This window comes from Laccaria bicolor, genomic scaffold (assembly GCF_000143565.1).
Source record: "Laccaria bicolor S238N-H82 LACBIscaffold_35 genomic scaffold, whole genome shotgun sequence".
NCBI lineage: Eukaryota > Fungi > Basidiomycota > Agaricomycetes > Agaricales > Hydnangiaceae > Laccaria > Laccaria bicolor.
This window is the reverse complement of record NW_001889906.1, coordinates 59,174-75,558: the sequence shown is the minus strand read 5'-3', so window position 1 is coordinate 75,558 and position 16,385 is coordinate 59,174. Positions and strand designations below refer to the sequence as shown.

At 49.0% G+C, this 16,385-nt stretch overlaps 9 protein-coding genes across 9 annotated transcripts; 5 read left to right on the top strand and 4 right to left on the bottom strand.

The window, feature by feature from the left end:
* Positions 1-560: 560 nt before the first annotated feature.
* LACBIDRAFT_307379 (uncharacterized protein) lies at positions 561-872 on the bottom strand (the record flags this gene model as incomplete). The annotated part of the gene is made up of 1 exon (XM_001885966.1): positions 561-872. Exon 1 carries the CDS (start codon positions 726-728, stop codon positions 561-563), a length of 168 nt encoding a protein of 55 aa, XP_001886001.1. The 5' UTR covers positions 729-872.
* LACBIDRAFT_295270 (uncharacterized protein) lies at positions 863-1,610 on the top strand. The gene is made up of 4 exons (XM_001886062.1): positions 863-881; positions 938-1,106; positions 1,162-1,325; positions 1,377-1,610. The coding sequence occupies exons 1-4, from the start codon at positions 879-881 to the stop codon at positions 1,458-1,460; spliced, it is 420 nt and encodes a 139-aa protein (XP_001886097.1). The 5' UTR covers positions 863-878; the 3' UTR covers positions 1,461-1,610.
* Positions 1,611-1,673: 63 nt separating this feature from the next.
* LACBIDRAFT_307377 (glycoside hydrolase family 5 protein) lies at positions 1,674-3,215 on the top strand (the record flags this gene model as incomplete). The annotated part of the gene is made up of 2 exons (XM_001886061.1): positions 1,674-1,743; positions 1,798-3,215. The coding sequence occupies 2 exons, from the start codon at positions 1,674-1,676 to the stop codon at positions 3,213-3,215; spliced, it is 1,488 nt and encodes a 495-aa protein (XP_001886096.1).
* A 1,335-nt stretch (positions 3,216-4,550) lies between these two features.
* LACBIDRAFT_295269 (uncharacterized protein) lies at positions 4,551-5,422 on the top strand. Its single transcript, XM_001886060.1, has 2 exons — positions 4,551-5,005; positions 5,054-5,422. The coding sequence occupies exons 1-2, from the start codon at positions 4,842-4,844 to the stop codon at positions 5,268-5,270; spliced, it is 381 nt and encodes a 126-aa protein (XP_001886095.1). The 5' UTR covers positions 4,551-4,841; the 3' UTR covers positions 5,271-5,422.
* On the bottom strand, positions 5,390-6,887 carry LACBIDRAFT_253515 (glycosyltransferase family 50 protein; the record flags this gene model as incomplete). The annotated part of the gene is made up of 6 exons (XM_001885965.1): positions 5,390-5,629; positions 5,679-5,982; positions 6,034-6,375; positions 6,466-6,609; positions 6,664-6,667; positions 6,707-6,887. The coding sequence occupies 6 exons, from the start codon at positions 6,885-6,887 to the stop codon at positions 5,390-5,392; spliced, it is 1,215 nt and encodes a 404-aa protein (XP_001886000.1).
* A 545-nt stretch (positions 6,888-7,432) lies between these two features.
* LACBIDRAFT_331606 (uncharacterized protein) lies at positions 7,433-9,239 on the top strand (the record flags this gene model as incomplete). Its single annotated transcript, XM_001886059.1, has 3 exons — positions 7,433-8,118; positions 8,167-9,203; positions 9,229-9,239. The coding sequence occupies 3 exons, from the start codon at positions 7,433-7,435 to the stop codon at positions 9,237-9,239; spliced, it is 1,734 nt and encodes a 577-aa protein (XP_001886094.1).
* A 159-nt stretch (positions 9,240-9,398) lies between these two features.
* LACBIDRAFT_392948 (GTP-binding protein sar1) lies at positions 9,399-10,401 on the bottom strand (the record flags this gene model as incomplete). The annotated part of the gene is made up of 8 exons (XM_001885964.1): positions 9,399-9,428; positions 9,480-9,502; positions 9,556-9,637; positions 9,695-9,930; positions 9,981-10,046; positions 10,096-10,156; positions 10,212-10,270; positions 10,326-10,401. The coding sequence occupies 8 exons, from the start codon at positions 10,399-10,401 to the stop codon at positions 9,399-9,401; spliced, it is 633 nt and encodes a 210-aa protein (XP_001885999.1).
* An 892-nt stretch (positions 10,402-11,293) lies between these two features.
* On the top strand, positions 11,294-14,671 carry LACBIDRAFT_331604 (uncharacterized protein; the record flags this gene model as incomplete). Its single annotated transcript, XM_001886058.1, has 6 exons — positions 11,294-11,410; positions 11,488-12,134; positions 12,195-12,387; positions 12,651-13,011; positions 13,068-13,513; positions 13,571-14,671. 6 exons carry the CDS (start codon positions 11,294-11,296, stop codon positions 14,669-14,671), a joined length of 2,865 nt encoding a protein of 954 aa, XP_001886093.1.
* A 290-nt stretch (positions 14,672-14,961) lies between these two features.
* On the bottom strand, positions 14,962-16,283 carry LACBIDRAFT_331603 (uncharacterized protein; the record flags this gene model as incomplete). The annotated part of the gene is made up of 5 exons (XM_001885963.1): positions 14,962-14,977; positions 15,098-15,145; positions 15,309-15,470; positions 15,757-15,811; positions 15,866-16,283. 5 exons carry the CDS (start codon positions 16,281-16,283, stop codon positions 14,962-14,964), a joined length of 699 nt encoding a protein of 232 aa, XP_001885998.1.
* Positions 16,284-16,385: the final 102 nt, after the last annotated feature.

The following is a 16,385-nucleotide window of genomic DNA, read 5'->3' as shown; positions in this document are numbered from 1 at the left end:
ATGTACCCAGCAGCAGATGCTTGAAAGTCTGCACGCCAACAGGAAAAAATCAGATGCTTTCAGATGATCTTTACAAGTAGTACAGTCTAGTACAGTAGTGTGTTTTACAGCAGGCTCTCCGTGGAAGGTAACTAGCACACACACCAAGCGAATGATAATGATATTGATGGTGCCGCCGCATGTCTGCATTGCTTGCAAGCGATCGCGATGCGAATACGGTCAGGTGTTGCCTGGTGTTGCGCAATATGCTTCAAGTTCCTTCGTTTCCGTACCATCCATTGAGGAGGACACCATGACAACTAAGTCGGTTCGATGGTGAATGCTCCAAGAATGCTCTATGCTGTAAGTATAGAGGACTTAACTTACTGTAAAATTATCTGGCAGGTCATGATCAATGCCGAAAAGACTGCGCCTTTCATCTGGACAATTTAAAGACATGCACAAGTCCAGTCAGTCGATAGTATTCACACTTTTGAGGACGCCAAATTTTGATCAAGTCGATCGAATGTTGAGGAAAACAGCTGAATCCCAGAACGTTTCCTTCCCACTCCTCCCTTCCTTCAAGACTTGACGGGAGGCCCTGGATGTAGTCCCTTCAACAAAAGTCGATTGCGAACCATATAGAGGAACAGGATTGATGTGCCGACGTTCACTTTACGCGAACCACCGAATGATGGGGCATGGGGGGCTTCTGTAGTAACAGAAGGCAGGCCGTGGGCAGGGTACATATTCGTTGCACGGCTGGGGTGGACGCGGTTGAAAGAGGTTGGAAGGCGGATGATGATGGTTGTGGACTTGTGGTTGTGGGGAAGGCAGGAACGATCATATCTCGTTTGGTGTTCACAAATCAATCTTATCTCATCTCTCTCATCGTCGCAATGGTCAGGCATTTGTCTACTCTCGGTTGTTCATTTCAGGGTAGACTCATCCTACACAGTCCGCTACAGTTGATATCCCTCAAACCGTCAAGGATTCCCTTCGCAAATTTCGGTTTGCGCGACGAAATGCTGGGAGTGCAGCCATCGTCATCAAGATCAACAAGGCAAAACTGATTATGGAGGAGGTGGAGCAGTTTGACAATATCACCATAGAGGAACTTGCAGAGGGTGAGCGCACCGATTTCGTGCCAAGTGAATGTCCTCTCACACGGCGATTGGATAGAATTGCCTGAGAACTCTCCTCGCTATGTGATCCTGTCATATGAACTGGAACATAAAGATGGGCGGAAATCTTTCCCTCTCGTGCTCCTAAACTGGGCACCGTCGTCGAGTGAAATCGGAATGCTGACCTTGCATGCAAGCGCCTTTCTCAACTTCCAATCCACGGTGAGCCCTTAGCCAAGCAACTGCACTGCTGGTGGCTGAGTTTCATGTCAGGCGGACGTGAGCAAGGTGGTCGAGGTACGGGATGGGCCAGAAGGTCTTACGAAAGAAGTGATTGACGCGAAATTACTTGCCTGATTATTGACTTTTGGATTGACGCGCCCTGTGGTGCTGACTTTTGTATTCTTAGGACACAGCCACATATGAAGCCTGACCTGGCGACACATGTGCATAACATTTCCTAGCTAAGGCTTGCTTCCATGTGGGTGGCAGCGAGGAATTCATGTGAAAATTGAACTTGTGTGCGGATATAGTCCATAAGTATGGCTTCGGTTTTTTTAGTCCACCTTGATGATCATGGGACTCAACTTCCTGCGATGCGCTCTGCTTGTCTCCAGCGCTCTGTTGGCTGTTGCTGAAAGTGAGTATAGATTATCTATATCCCAAATTTACACTGAGCTTTTTTTGATTGAAGCTTCCATCGACTCTAAGCCACAGCAGACGATCATCTCATTTGGCGCGTCAGGAGCATGGTGGCCAAATGACCTCATTGACTTCCCCACCGACGTGCAGAAACGCGTCGGCGAGATGCTTTTCTCCAAGTCTGGTCTCTGGCTCTCAAATTACCGTTACAACGTTGGTGGCGGTGGAGTAGGTGTCACTGCTCCGAAAGCCGTAGCTCAGTCTTTCCTTCGACCGGACGGTACGTACGACTGGTCAAGTGACAAAGCGGGCGTCACATTCCTCAAGATGGCACAAGATTACAACGTTCCCTACATTACCTTCTTTGTCAACTCAGCTCCACCCCCGATTTCTCTGAACAAAGCTTCCTGTGGTTGGGATATGACCTCAGGCCAAGTGCAGCCTTTCGCCAACTACCTTGCTACGGTCGTATCGCACTGGAAGAATGAGGGTATCAACGTCACATACATTTCCCCAATGAACGAGCCAATCAACAACAGGAAAAGTTGCGGCCAAGAAGGCATGGGTGTCTCCGTTTTCCTGCGTGGATCGGTTTTTGCGGCAGTAAAGGCTGCACTGCGAAACGCATCGGCAAGCGATGTCGGAATCATCGGCGACGAGACATCTTGGGGAATAGAAGCGGATGCCGAATACCCTTTGTGGCTGTCGAGGGCCAAGGACTCCCTCACAGCCCTAGCTATCCATAATTACGATTTCCCGACCGACGGCCTCGTCTCTTCCTACGCTTGGGTTGCACGTACAGCCTCGGGGCTCCCCATTCGTTTTACTGAGACCTGTTGCTCCACGTCGGGTGGTGCTGGCCCATGGTTGTTCGGGGCGCAATACGACCCAACCATCGTGGGCGCTCTGATCACCTCACGATATGTTTGGCAGTTCCTCACGCTTGCCAACGCGGAGTCCTTCGACTGGTGGACAGCGCTTTCCGGGGAGATGGGATGTAGCCCAACCGCAGACGCTACTTGCGCTACCAAGATTAATTCCAATGGCTGGAACGATGGCCTCATCTACTTCGATCCCGACCATGCAAAGAATGGCAACACCCAGCTCTACCTCACCAAACGTTATTGGGCACTTCGCCATTTCAGCTACTTCATCCGTCCAGGCTCGACGCGTTTCAACATTAACAACACGCCTTCCGGTGTTGTAGCTATCTCCACCTTAAACGCGGGCACTTGGAACGTTCTTTTCATCAACCAAAATACGAAGTCTATTCCTTTCACCCTGAAGCTGCCAGGAACCAGTGCGGCGGTGACTGGCATCACCCAGACCACAGCCCAAGACGATTGGGCTGCAGTTACTATACCCCCTGTTGTCTTCGGCTCTGTCCAACTCACCCTTCCTGGGCAGAGTATCTTTTCCGTGCAGTTCACTACCGTCGGTGGCCCTACTCAGCGCCGTTCAGACGATTAAGTGGACGAAAGTCAGTTATAGCGATGACCTTATCAAGGAGTGTTTATTCTAATTTCTCGGGCGACATGTAAAGATAATATTTGGCAGAAATACCATTCATTTTCAAGGTTAGTAAAGTCCAATTTTGAAGTTGCATTGAGGTTCTTGCAAAAACAGCATCCCAGACATTTACTCCGAATTTATGAAACACGTCTCTCTAAGAGTTCCAAGCTTAAGTTGCTCAATTTCGCCTCATGAGTGACTCGCGACAGTCACTGAGACACCACTTCCATCTGCCAGCTTGGATTAGCTGAATTGATTTATATCTTGCGTGCAATGACTACCGGCAGGAAATTATCCCTCAAGTGTCGATTCCTCATGTTCCAGATCTCAGGCCCCTCCCCTTCACGCCGCCGTCCGCGGCTCGCTACGCTCCGTTTACTGCTCCAGCTCGACACCATGTCCCGTATTGGATCCTCCACGATCCAAGCCTTGCAAACTCCATGATGGAAAGACTTCGGACCTACCTAGAAACGGCGCCTGGTGGCGACTTTCCCCCAAGTCCTCGACTCCAACACTGCCTCGACAACTTACCTGACGATCTGCTCAATATTCCCTCCGTCAAGTTGAGCAGTGAAGAAACCACATCTGAGTTATGGAATATGTATATTTTGGAAGCCATTCGATATGCGGTTAGAGACATTGATCAAAATCCCACTCTACCTGCTAAACCGTTAACAACGCCGACATTGTACAGCGAAACTCGGGACTTTGTGATATCTTCTACCCCAGAGACTTCACCCCGCCTTTACTATGTCATTAAAAGTTGGTCGGTCTTTGATGCATTCGCCCTCGATATTCTCTCGCTAGCACAACACGTCGAGGACGGGCAGCTTGGGACATCTTTGGAGTTGAGAGTCAATGAGGAGGATGCACGATCCGTTATCATGAAAGTCAGCCGAACCTATTTCATCTCTACATTGCCTCCAAGTCATCAATGCTTCTAGATGGGTGTTTCCATGATTGGCGAAGAAAATATGATACCTTACGGTATTCTTTTTGGCGGCCACAGGTTTATGCTCTTCTCGTTGTTCTCTAATGCGAATGCACTCGGAGAGGTTCGCTATGGTTTGGCGTGTTCGGATATAATCGATTGCACCGATAACGCAACACCGCTTATACCATTGGTCATATCAACTCTTCTGGGCAGCGCCGATGGCCCTGCTCCACTCTGCTTGCCGACCTTTGCTGCTCCTCCCGTTCCCATACCAGCTGTTCAAGGTCATGAACCGGTAACAAAGAGTAGCTGTGGGAAGTTCATATCATCAATTTTACCTGTGTGTGGCTCAATTTCAGCAAAGGGCTACTAAGCTCATTTTTGTTTCCAAGAAAAAAGTCATCATCCATACCTCTGCCACCGGTGGTGCTATCCCCAGGACATTTGTGCTCCGCCAAGAACCTGCTACGCCTTCCAATTGGCTAGTGATACAGAAATTTAGAGATCTCTTCACGTTTGTTCCATCCGACGAAATTGAAATATCACTCTCTGAGTGTATCGGACATGGAGCCGCGGGACAAGTATTCATCGGCACCACGGAAAACGAAAAGTATGCCGTCAAGGTCGCGCCTTGGAAGACCGAAAGACGGATGTTGCAAATGGAAGCTGATATTTACAAGACTCTATTGGACCTGCAAGGACGATGCATTCCTAGAATTTTTGGATTTTTCGGCTCTGAACATCTCAAAGCATTGATTATGGAGTACCTGGGTCCCACTGTCGAGAACGTCTTGGACCTCAGTTTAGATCAACGGTATGCTGGATTTTGCTCACCGTTCTCTCTTTACCAATTCCATGATAGTCACCAGCTACTGGAGGAACTTTGTTTGATTCATGCACGTGGAATTGTGCTTGGAGACCTTCGAGCCGCAAACATCGTCTTGAAAAATGGATCTCCTCATTTTATCGATTTCTCGCATGCGCATGAACACCAGTGCACTGGATTCACGAAATGCTCTGAGCTTATCATGGCATGTCAATTCTTTTCGTTGAATGCCGAGCTCGAGAATCCATCGTAGATCGGCCCTCAGTAGTGGAAAGGTGTGGAGTTGACAGTTTCGGAAAGGCGCATGGCAAATGTAGTGATAGTTCTGAGCTTATGTAGCAAATGAGAAGGGCAATCATATTCACCAGGCCTTCATCTATCGTACCCATTTATGACCTGTATCAACACCCAGCAATTCCCAACGACGTAGAACAATCCCCTCACCCACAAAGTAAAGAATACATTGTCACCCAACATTTCCAATTTGTACGCCTCGGCGAGCCACAGTGCCTGTGTTCCGACCCACACACCCACACAAGCGACGACCTTCCAACGAGATAGCAACAGCTGTGGAGCAAGAAGTGGTACCAGCAAGAGATACCACAGGAAGTACTGGGAAGATATGAGGTCATGCAGAGGTTTCGACTGAATAGAGAAGTACCTGAGATGTGCAGACTTTATTGAAGATGACAAACGCGGTTGTTTGCACGAACCAAGTAAATACTAGATCTTTCTCGGAACGCCCGAAAAGAAGACCTGACCCCAGGGTCAGGATCATCTGTGGTACGAAGCTGGTTAGAGGTGAGCGGAGAATCCTGCTCCAAAGCTCGGGAGCCCTCGCATTGGAGGCGCCGTGTGAAGGGTATGTCAGATATGTGAGGTAGAAGTAAGGGGAGAAGTTGTGGCGATGGTCTAGCCTGTGGACGTGATAGAGGTACGATTCATGGAGGAACGGATAACCCCAGCTGCATTTAGATGATGAGTAGGCGTCATGAAATAAGAACCAGAAAGCCTACATTGCATAGCATCCTGCCCCAAGAATGAGGAATGTCCCAGCGCTGATCAAGGTGAATCTAGTCGTCCGCCAGTTGACTATGGTCCTGAAGTACCCTTTATCTCTCTCCGCTGCACCGATGACACCCAGATTCCCGATTCCATAGATGATGGGATATATCTTCCAATGGGTGCTTATACCAAGCATGATAGCAGCCACATCCCAACGACTGTTCAGCGCGGCGTACAACGTGAGGAGGATGAAGAGCGACAAAATGGACTCGGAAGAACCGCGCGTCGAGATTGAGAAAACGAGGGGATTGAGGAGATAAGATGCCGCATATATAGCGGCGAGTTTTTCCTTCCTGGCATTGTCTTCTAGTTGCACCGACGCGTCGGGAGACATAGCCTTCGTCGAGGTTGATGGTGTAGGGATACTTGGCAAGATTTTTGACACCAGAAGTTGGTAAATCAAAAGGCCATTGATTATATCGCACGCGGCAAAGAGATATTTCCCAAAAGATGGGTGCAGCCATACATTTGGGGTGAGGAGGAGAGCCAAGAGAGGAGTGTATCGAAATGTCTCCCTAGTATACGGGCTGTCCAGAGACGTAAAGTCAGTAAAAGAACGTGGCAAACGTGTTAATACTCACTCTCCTAACTTCAAGAAGCCACTGAGGAGTTGGTTGAATGGACCTCGCGCCTGATTGGTGGCCCCAGGTCCTGAGCGAAGGAGAAAAGCGGCTGCATCGCTGAAGACGCGATAATCCACGTCTGTGTATTTGACAAGAGAGCGGGCGTCATGCCACTCACTGTAAAGAATCAACGCGACTCTGAGGAGAACGGAAGAAAGCACGATATTGCGGAACAGGGGCATGACGATTACATAATTTAGACTTCTTCAACCCATGTCCTCAGATTCTGGGGACGACCAAGGAGTCTTCGTCGACGACCATGGCGAGCCCAGAAAGTTTATTCTACACAAGAGCATCAAGAACCTCTTCCAGAGATCAAATTTGAAAACAGCTATCGAGGTGCACTGTTCCTTCATTCCCAGCTAATTAACGCGTCTCAATGAACAACAAGGAAAATGGTGGGACGCTGGTTCATGAGGATATCGGAGACGTTACAGTTCTCGTCCATGCTGTTTTTGACCGCGATGGCCTTCAAATGACCTACCACGGGGACAGGAACCGACAAAAACGAGAAGTCTACGTCGAGTATCTAAGTTTTGTTCAGCATTGCATCGAGCAGGGATATTTCGGACACCGAGATAAAATTAGAAAAGGTATGGGTGGGCGGTCGGATGGTCGTTCGTGTGTATTATTTCTCTTCTATATATTTTTCGCGTCTGATTCTTACTGCCTTAGTCGCGTGAACTTTACCGGAGAGGACGATGAGAATTTATGCCACTGGCTCGCAATGTTCATTCCAGACAAAGATGCTGGCGGTCGCAAAGGGCGAAATATATTTGTTTCCCTTATGAGAGCGGTAAAGTTGTTCGCGTTCTCTACCTTCACGCGTCTTACATTTCATAATGAGGCTTTCCATGACCCCATCCGTTATGCGTGGGCGAAACGCCACACCAAAGATTCATGGCAAGAACGGTATAAGAAAAACGCTGCCGCTCTCGATGCACGCATCTCTGAAATTGTTGCTCTCGAAAAACCAAACCCACGTCAACTTTGGCCTCAAGATCGACGGCTTAACAAGGGCGCAGCCAGAAGACGTTCGGCTCATATTGAACTGGAGGAAGAGGAGGAGGAGGAGGAAGAAGAGGAAGACGGACCAGAAATGGACGAGCTGGGGGAAGAAGAACCAGAGACGGGCGGGCCAGAGCAGGAGGAGCTAGGGGGAGAGGGAGAAGAACGGGAGACGGGGAGGCCAGAAGAACCTATTGAGGGGGGTGTAACGGAAACGTCGCGTCGCAAGCGAAAATCAGGGAACGAGCCGGTCTCTAAGGCGAGTTTGAAGAGGAAGAGAGTTGATCAACAAGACATTGTCAGTTCAAGAAGCAAAGGACCATCGAATGGGGACGAAGGACAAAGAACGGAAGGCTCACAAGACTTTGTACAAGAGGCGGAGGACGGAGAACCCTCCTTGCACAAGTAAGTATGATTTCTATACACGTTCCTCATGTTCTCAGCGCATTGCAGCTCCTTATTCAGCGCAGTTGATTATACGTTCAACGAGCCTAGCTCTCCTGAACCACAAGAACACGCGGCCGCATCCTCAAATAGCACACCCCCTACCAATTCCGCACTCCTCCCCACACAAACAACTTTAGTCGGTACCTCCCCCATTGCTCCAACCCAACCTAGCAAGAGACGCCGGACGACAGAGGCCCGCTCATATCCGGCGGAACCAGAGGCCCCATATCGCAATACTCGCTCAAGATCCCGGTCTGTCCAGCCTCCCGTTAGGCCAGCCCCTCCCAAGAGGCGGGGGACGAAACGAAAAACTGATGATGCGGGGGACAAGCCACCACTAGAGCCCGTCAACGAGGCGTTTAATGATGATAAAGTCAATCCAGTCGAGCCTGATAATGTGGAAGTCATTCCAGCTACACCTGACGATGTGGAGTTCAGTTTACCTGACCCTGGTAATGCCCCTGACAACGCGGACGTTCCAGTCCCCGAAACTTTGATGGAAGAAATGTATGTTGAGGACCAGCTTCTTGCAGACAACAGCGTTCTCAGCGCTCTCACAAACCGCGATACCATTTCACAAGCACGGGTTACCCGCCATCGAACAATCTCTATGGCCACTGATGACGCTCAAACCCACATTGCACTGCGTGCCCGTCCACTTCCCGCAGTCCCAAGCTCACGGGCATCTTCAGCTTTCGAGATCGACCCAGCACATATGCTCATGCAATTCGAACGTGCAACCACCAGAGTCTCTCTACCCCTACTAAACCCCCACCCACCCGGAGTTCAAGCCTCCCATTCACACCCTCGACAAAGTGAACCCTTTCCACGTCATCTGCGATCTATGACTCCTGTGCCAAGCACACCAGTTCCTAATGTTGCCTCAAGGAAAAGGAAAGAGTCTACTTCAAGTGTTGATTCCTTCCCCGTCGCGGGGACGAGAGCCAGCGCAGTCAAGAAGAAGCTTGAACAGCAGGAGAAGACTACGCCGTATAAACCACCCGCTGGGTCAAGGGCGGCGCAACGGCTGGCAGAAATGGCTAGTAAGCGTGGACGAGCGTAATCCAGGGCAAGAATAAGAGTAACCACCATCATAATCCAACCACAAAGTGCGATAATTGTACCATATGTACTATAAAGTATATCCGCAAAAGGGCCTAACGAGCGCGACCCTATTGATACCTTCCTTGTAGAAGTAATTCAAACTGAATTCAAATTCGTAGTATGCGGTTTGGTGGTTATGTATCCGCACGATATGAATACGGTACCTATAAACATACTTCAGAGGGGGATGTAACGAAAACTCAATAGGCACGAACGTGTTGAGAGAACCACTGCAATGCTAAACATGGAAAATTAGGACAAGCAAATTTCACAAGGCAGTAGGTGACGGACCTTCTTCATACCCTCGCCTCTGCACCGTTGAACACATGAAGAGCTCAACTGGTCTCGTACCATCAGGGGGAAATCCAACCCCCTTGATTGATTACACATTAGATTCCATGTACCACTCGGCGAAACATTTCAAACTAACCTTGCCTGTAGTCTCAACCAATCTAAGCTGTTGCCTCAGCTCATACTCGCTTACCGCACCAGGAGCATCAATCTTGGTGCCAAGCACAAGAAAAGGCACGTTCGACAGCGCTTGAGCAGAAAGCAGGACACGGAGCTCTTCCCTGGCCTCCGCGAAACGATCGATACCTGTGCTATCGACGAGGAATATGACCCCGTCACGCGCTGCTTGGTAATAGTCTCGCCAAAGACGGCGTGCTGGAGACGAAGTCAGTATAAGGTTCCACTGGAAAATGCATTGAGTATACGTTGCCCAAGTCCACTTATATCGTATGAGTAGTAGTTGATGTTGGAAAACGTGAATTCGGACGTGCCTGCGATGTTTAATTTCATTAGCGCTTCGTGCTAATCATCACCACTTACAAGGGAACAACGTCGGCTGCAGTGGAGCAATGCGATGATACTTTAACATATAGAGCAAGGTCTACAGCAGGCATGGCTGAGCATAGCGTGTAGGTCAAGGTGGAGGAAGTGCATACACTCTTTCCGGAGTTATCCAAACCGAGTACAATGATTTTAGCAGTCCTTTTCATGAAACCTTGACATCCGTCAGTGGGGTTGGTAGTATATGGAGATTGCAAAGCTATACTTACCAAATTGGATGGCGGAGTCGCGAAGCCATTGTAAGATCGCCGACATAGTGAGGTTGTCTGGGAATATATGTATCATTTGACGGCGTAGATAAGTAATTTGAAGAGATGTCGTGGAATGGGATCCTTCCACGACAGTGGCACGCATGAAAACCTGATGGGGCCCATTAGGGTAGTTCCGAGTCAGGTTTGTGTTGGCATCGCCTCAATCCAGCATCGAACGAGACCCAGGCGGCGCCCTGCATTGGCAGTGGGCCAGATAAATGTGACCTTGCAGAACCTCTCCAGAAACAGGGTCAAGCAGGGCGTCCGAAGCGCAAACCCCAGTTGTTTACTTCCATCCTCTTAAGACGTGAAGCGCGCCGCTGCGGGGAATGTCCAGTTGTGACCGGTGACGGGAGTCTGGGAAGAGACGATCGGCCCGGTTCGGGACCACTGACTCTGACCACATATAGTAATCCACTCATTTTACTGTCTCCTTCTCCGCGTGTCACATAAGCCACTTTTCAACACGCATTCTTGGAATTTCTCGCTTGATAACACCTGTATGCCGCTAGAGTTTTACCTGGACACCACACCGCTCATTATAGACACCTGATGAAAGCAAGTATTTGACACAAGAATTGGAATCCTCCACCATCTATTGTCCGAGAACGTGTCCAGGTTACTCTGCACGTTCAATGCCATTTTGAAGGGCTCATAGATAATGCTCCTAAATTATCAGGTCAGTAAGCTACGGATGAATCCCATTGAACGGAGAAGGGAACCTACAGCAGATTCTCCCAGGGGATTGACATCGACTCGGGGACGTAGACATGGGGATATGGCCGATCAAGCCCCTCTCAGAACCACTCCGGACTGGAAGTACAGCACTCGAGCCCTAGAATGCGTGGGCACCGACAGCTCGAGAGGGACCGAACACTAAAGCGGGTAGTATTTAAGGGGAGATTGATGACCATATTTCTCCTGCGATGGTCGATTTAGGCAAGATGATCCAGCCTTGGACTATTTCCCCTGCTGGGTGGAAGCTTGGTTCAAGAGACGTACCGGCTTGGGACGAGCGCCAGAGACCAGAGACAGAGACGGAGGTTATGCAATTAGTGAAGCAGGAAATTTCAGCAAAGGGCCTGCAGCTTCGAATCAGCAAGTTCCCACGACTGAGTAGACCGTTTGCTGGCTGAACCGCTCACTGGCTCCCCTTATCGTTCAAACTTACAAGTTCATCTCAACTTCATCGCAAGTATCGATAACGCGCCTGTTCGACGCCGACGGTTTCTGGGCAGATATCCGACAAATGAGCAGTTCAGACGACGCAATCAGGCACCCAGACCCTCTCGTGAATGCGCGACTTCAGAGTTTCCCTGTAGGCGGAGATCAACGCCACTTACTGGAAACCTGGTTGAACGGCCGAAGCGAAGCAGCCGAATTTTGGTCGGTAACTGTTCTACATGCGCAGGTCATCCTCAAGTCAGTGGACAGAAAGACGGCATTTGAAGAGGATCTGAAAATGGCCTTGCACCCCTTGAACGACTCGAATGTTCGGACAACTTTCTTGTCTTTCAACATGGAGCCCACAATGTTGACGACACTCTTCGGCAACCCGAAAGACTATAAGGTGACATTGTGCTCAAACTGGTCGCTGGCTTATCTTCTCCGTCATCACGATCCGGTCGATATACTGATTGGAATGTTTATTTTGCGTTGGTGTTGGACTTTGCTTAAATTTTTGACCAGATCTGACAATAATGCTGCAGGGAAGATTACTGATCATGATGATGTCTTCATGTCTCAAACCCCCGAAGACCAACAAATGTGAGATCTGTGCATTTTTTCATCTACACAAAAATCAACCTAGTATCTGTTCATTTGTAGTGAAGAGGCTGCTCTACGCCTGAATAAGCATTTCATGGAGACATATTGCGGACCAGGCGCACTGTGTCTCGAAAAGGGATTGCATCAGTACATGAAAATGTACAAACCGGAAGTCCACTATGGGAAATCGATTGTTATTCTTCAGAGTAGTGGGACCGGAAAATCTCGAGTAGTGGCCGAAATGACAAACTCGGTAGGCATTGTTTCTTTTCAAAGTTTTGGTAACTGATCTGTCCCAGAATCCTACAGACCATTGGGGTATCAGTGTCTGTTTCCGTAACTTGGGATCAAAGGCAGGGCCAGATGCTCGGGATGGGTACCCTTTCGGGGACATATCAGTTTTCCCCTGCCTAGATGTCCGGCAAGTAGAGCTAGGAGATTCGAAGTGGGAGCTTGGGTCTCTGAAGGTATCAACGTGCAATTCTTTGTTGATTGGTTGAGGGTGTTGACATTCAGCAGGGCGAGGAGATTGCGGCTGCCTTCATGGGCGCGCTTTTTTCTGTCCTACATGACACAATTGTGGATGCGCGTCACCGTGGGCGCTCTGTTGAAGAAGCCAAGAAATTTTTCGATAAGAGTTGGGAACTTTCGGATATCAGGGGGTCGCCACGCAGCAAAAACTTCACAAAAGTGGCTGACACCGCTATTTCCTTACTGGAAACACACGCAGATAAGATATTACATGCTCGTCTCCCCACAACTCATGCAAAAATGGTCTCAACACCGGTCAACCCTGATCAAATGGAGGTGGACGATCCAGGATCTATAAAACATGCGGGAGGCTCGAGCCCTTCAGCTCTCAAAGAAAAACCCAGTGGTGAGTGAATATTCAAGTAATTATTTATGTGCTGGTGTGTTTCATACAAAGTCAAGACCATGCCCAATGGGCGGAAGAGCTGTATGCTATCCTCATCAAACCATCTGCGGCAGCCTTGGACCAGGATCGGGTTGAGTTAGGACTGTCCTGTTTTACCTTCGCATTCGATGAATGCAGCTTTCTGAATTTCCATTTCCAACCGGGCGAGGTTCCGATCAGTGCCGTCGGTCGTATCACACTTCTTGCGATGCAAAGAATAATCAAGGCCTGCGAGGCTCACGGTTTCTGGTATTTTCTCCTTGACACGACGAGGGGACTGCACGACGTCTACCCGGACGCAACCAAGTCCACAGCGTTGTCCAAGCGCCTTCGAGGTGACCTGAAGCCACTTCCAGCCTGGCCGTACTTACCATTCGACATGATGGTGCCTCCTCCAAGTCGACTACCCAAGACCCCTCTAGATTCCCTATTATTGTGTAACCTCAAACTCTATGGTCGACCGGTACGTCAACCTCAGTCATCGGATGAGAAGTGTTTGTGCTGATCTTCAAACCTTCAGCTCTGGTCGATGTATCATGACGATGAGCTTATGGATATCGTCGGTGAAAAAATCCTCTGCGACAGACCGGAGAATTTTCCCAGCCCAAATTCCGAAACACGCAAACTGCAGATTTTAGCTTTGCACTCGACGCGATTTATTCTCAACCTCTGTGCCGAGGGTGCTGCAAACGTTTTGGCTGTCGCCTCCGTCAGGAGCCATTTGCGTGTTCTGACTGAGTATGATGCGGTGACACGTATGCTGAAATCAGAGGTACCATCCGAGCCTATCTTGGCCATAGGTGCTGGCAACCTCCTTCTCAAAAATAAACGCTTATACATAGATGCCATGCGCACTCTCGTCGATGAACTCCTGCTATCCGACGATGTGATCTCTTTGGGAGAAAAGGGGGAGACTTTGGCTCGCATTATCATCATTGTAAACCGCGATGCTACTGTCCATGAAGCAGGGGGCCAAATCCAGTGTGTTGTTGAAATCTCCCATCATTTACAGAAGATTGCTGAACAAACCTCTGATGCAAGGAGCTTGGGGTACAGTCGCTGTTCTGCTGTGCGGCCCTTCACTTTGGAGGCATATCTTAAAAATCTGCTGAAGCAGGGGCATATTGGCCCGGAGAGTCCCGCCTTTGATTCTGGCTTGAAATGGGGAGAAAAAGTCTACTTAAACTTTACCCATTTCATACAACTGGACGACTTCGTGGACGCAGATCTTTCGGCTGAGTTTCTCATCATGTGCTGGCACAGAGGTTTCGCCCTGCAGTGTGTTCATAATCAACCTGTCATTGACATACTCCTCATTGGTTACCGAGGTGATTTGTCCAAGCCTTTCAACCCCAGGATGTTTGTCTTGGTTGCGTTGCAGGTCAAGAACCGGGCCGACCCCGCGGGTACGAACTTGATCAAGGCTATAACCTGCCCATTCATAAAGTTCGGGTCCCAACGCTGGAAGCCACAATATATGGTGATCCTAATGGATCTACGCACTTCAACTGCTTTCCAAGGAGGTTCGAAAAGTCAAAAGGTTCGCGTTGCGAAAAGTCAAGCACAAAAGGGCAAGACGTGGGCTGCTTTCGAGGAGGCGAATGATTATAAAGCAGTTTGAATCAACATTCGTGGATTAGAACCCTATCGCTCTCTCGCAGAGTGGGCACCAGCGATACTAAACCTCCAGAAGTTGGGCATGGGGTTGACCGATTTCTCAGTTTTGAACAGGGGCTTGGCATCTACTCTGAGGGCCACGAAAGGCGCGCTGACATTGACCGCTACAGAAATGGAAAAGAAATATCAACTGCAGCTACAAGGTGAAATCTTCGATGATGATTGAGGGACATAGAAAGCTGCACCGTATATTTATTTTCGACGCTTTCCTCATATAATTTTACGAGTTGCCGTCTACGCCCAATAACGGCTATTAGTGTGCCATAATTTGTCAATCACATTATCTTACGAGACTTGAGTCTAGCCAAGCGATACAAAATAGGTGCTGATGCTACACCACGTGAGAAAGGCCTGGCTCATGTTAACCTACGACTTTGGGAGCCTAAGAATGAGCAGCCCACCGCTGTTCTTCGGGCACCTAAAGGCAATAATCTAGGTCAAGGTGGATTTCATGCAGATTTGACAGGATGGGCAACGCAACACTGGGCAGGGTATGATTTCAAGCTTCAGAAAGTTGCTTTTTAAAGAATTCATGGCGCTCCAACAATTATGGAGGTACCTTTGCCTAGATCACACATTACCTCAAATGTTTGTTGCTGTCCCCTCTGATGGAACAGACTCCAGAGGAGGCTTCTGTCAGGACGATAACTTGTGTTCCCTGCCAACGGTCATTTGATGGCGTTCCCACGAATTTCGGGCTGTGAGGAGCGAACCGCGACGAGCAGGCGACTAATACAGATGGGCTGAATAATTTTACGTTATCGGCGGTCGGTTATCTTCCATGTTGTTGTTTTCAGGCAGAGTCGGGGACTGGCGCTTGCGCCGCTACTGAATCTCATAGTGTCTCATGACACATGTGAATGATTGTATTTGTAATTTAAACCTTTTCTGAAGTAGCTCGTTTTTGTCGTAAACCCCCGAACGACGGCTGGGTAGAAGGCTGATGATTTAGGCGTTGAGCAGCCTCTTCCCTGCCAACAAACAGATGTTGGGTTGATTTACACAGTTAAAATGATGCACAGATCTCACATTAATTGGCATTGGAGTTGAGATATGGAAACATCGTCATGATCAGTAATCTTCCCTGCAGCAGTATTGTCAGATCTGGTCAAAAAGTTAAGCAAAGTCCAACACCTACACAAAATAAAGGTTCCAATCAATATATCGACCGGATCATGATGACGAAGAAGATGAGCCAGCGAACGGTCTGAACACAACTTCACATGATAGTCTTTCGGGTTGCCGAAGAGTGTCGTCAACATTGTGGGCTCCATGCTGAAAGAAGAGAAAGTTGTTCGAACATTCGAGTCGTTCAAGGGGTGCAAGGCCTTTTTCAGATCCTCTTCAGATGCCGTCTTTCTGTCCACTGACTTGAGGATGAGCTGCGCATGTCGAACAACTACCGACCAAAAGCGGGCCGCTTCGCTTTGGCCGTTCAACCAGGTTCCCAACAAGTGGCGTTGGTCTCCGCCTACAGGGAAACTCTGAAGTCGCGCATTCACGAGAGGGTCTGGGTGCCTGACATCGTCCATGACTGCATCATCTGAATTGTCCATCGTTGGTATCTCGTGGCTGTGAGGGATACTGACACTGGATACGCGGAATTACAGAAGTTACTTATGCACGTGTTGCTTCGGCGTCAACTGAACGTCTCTCTG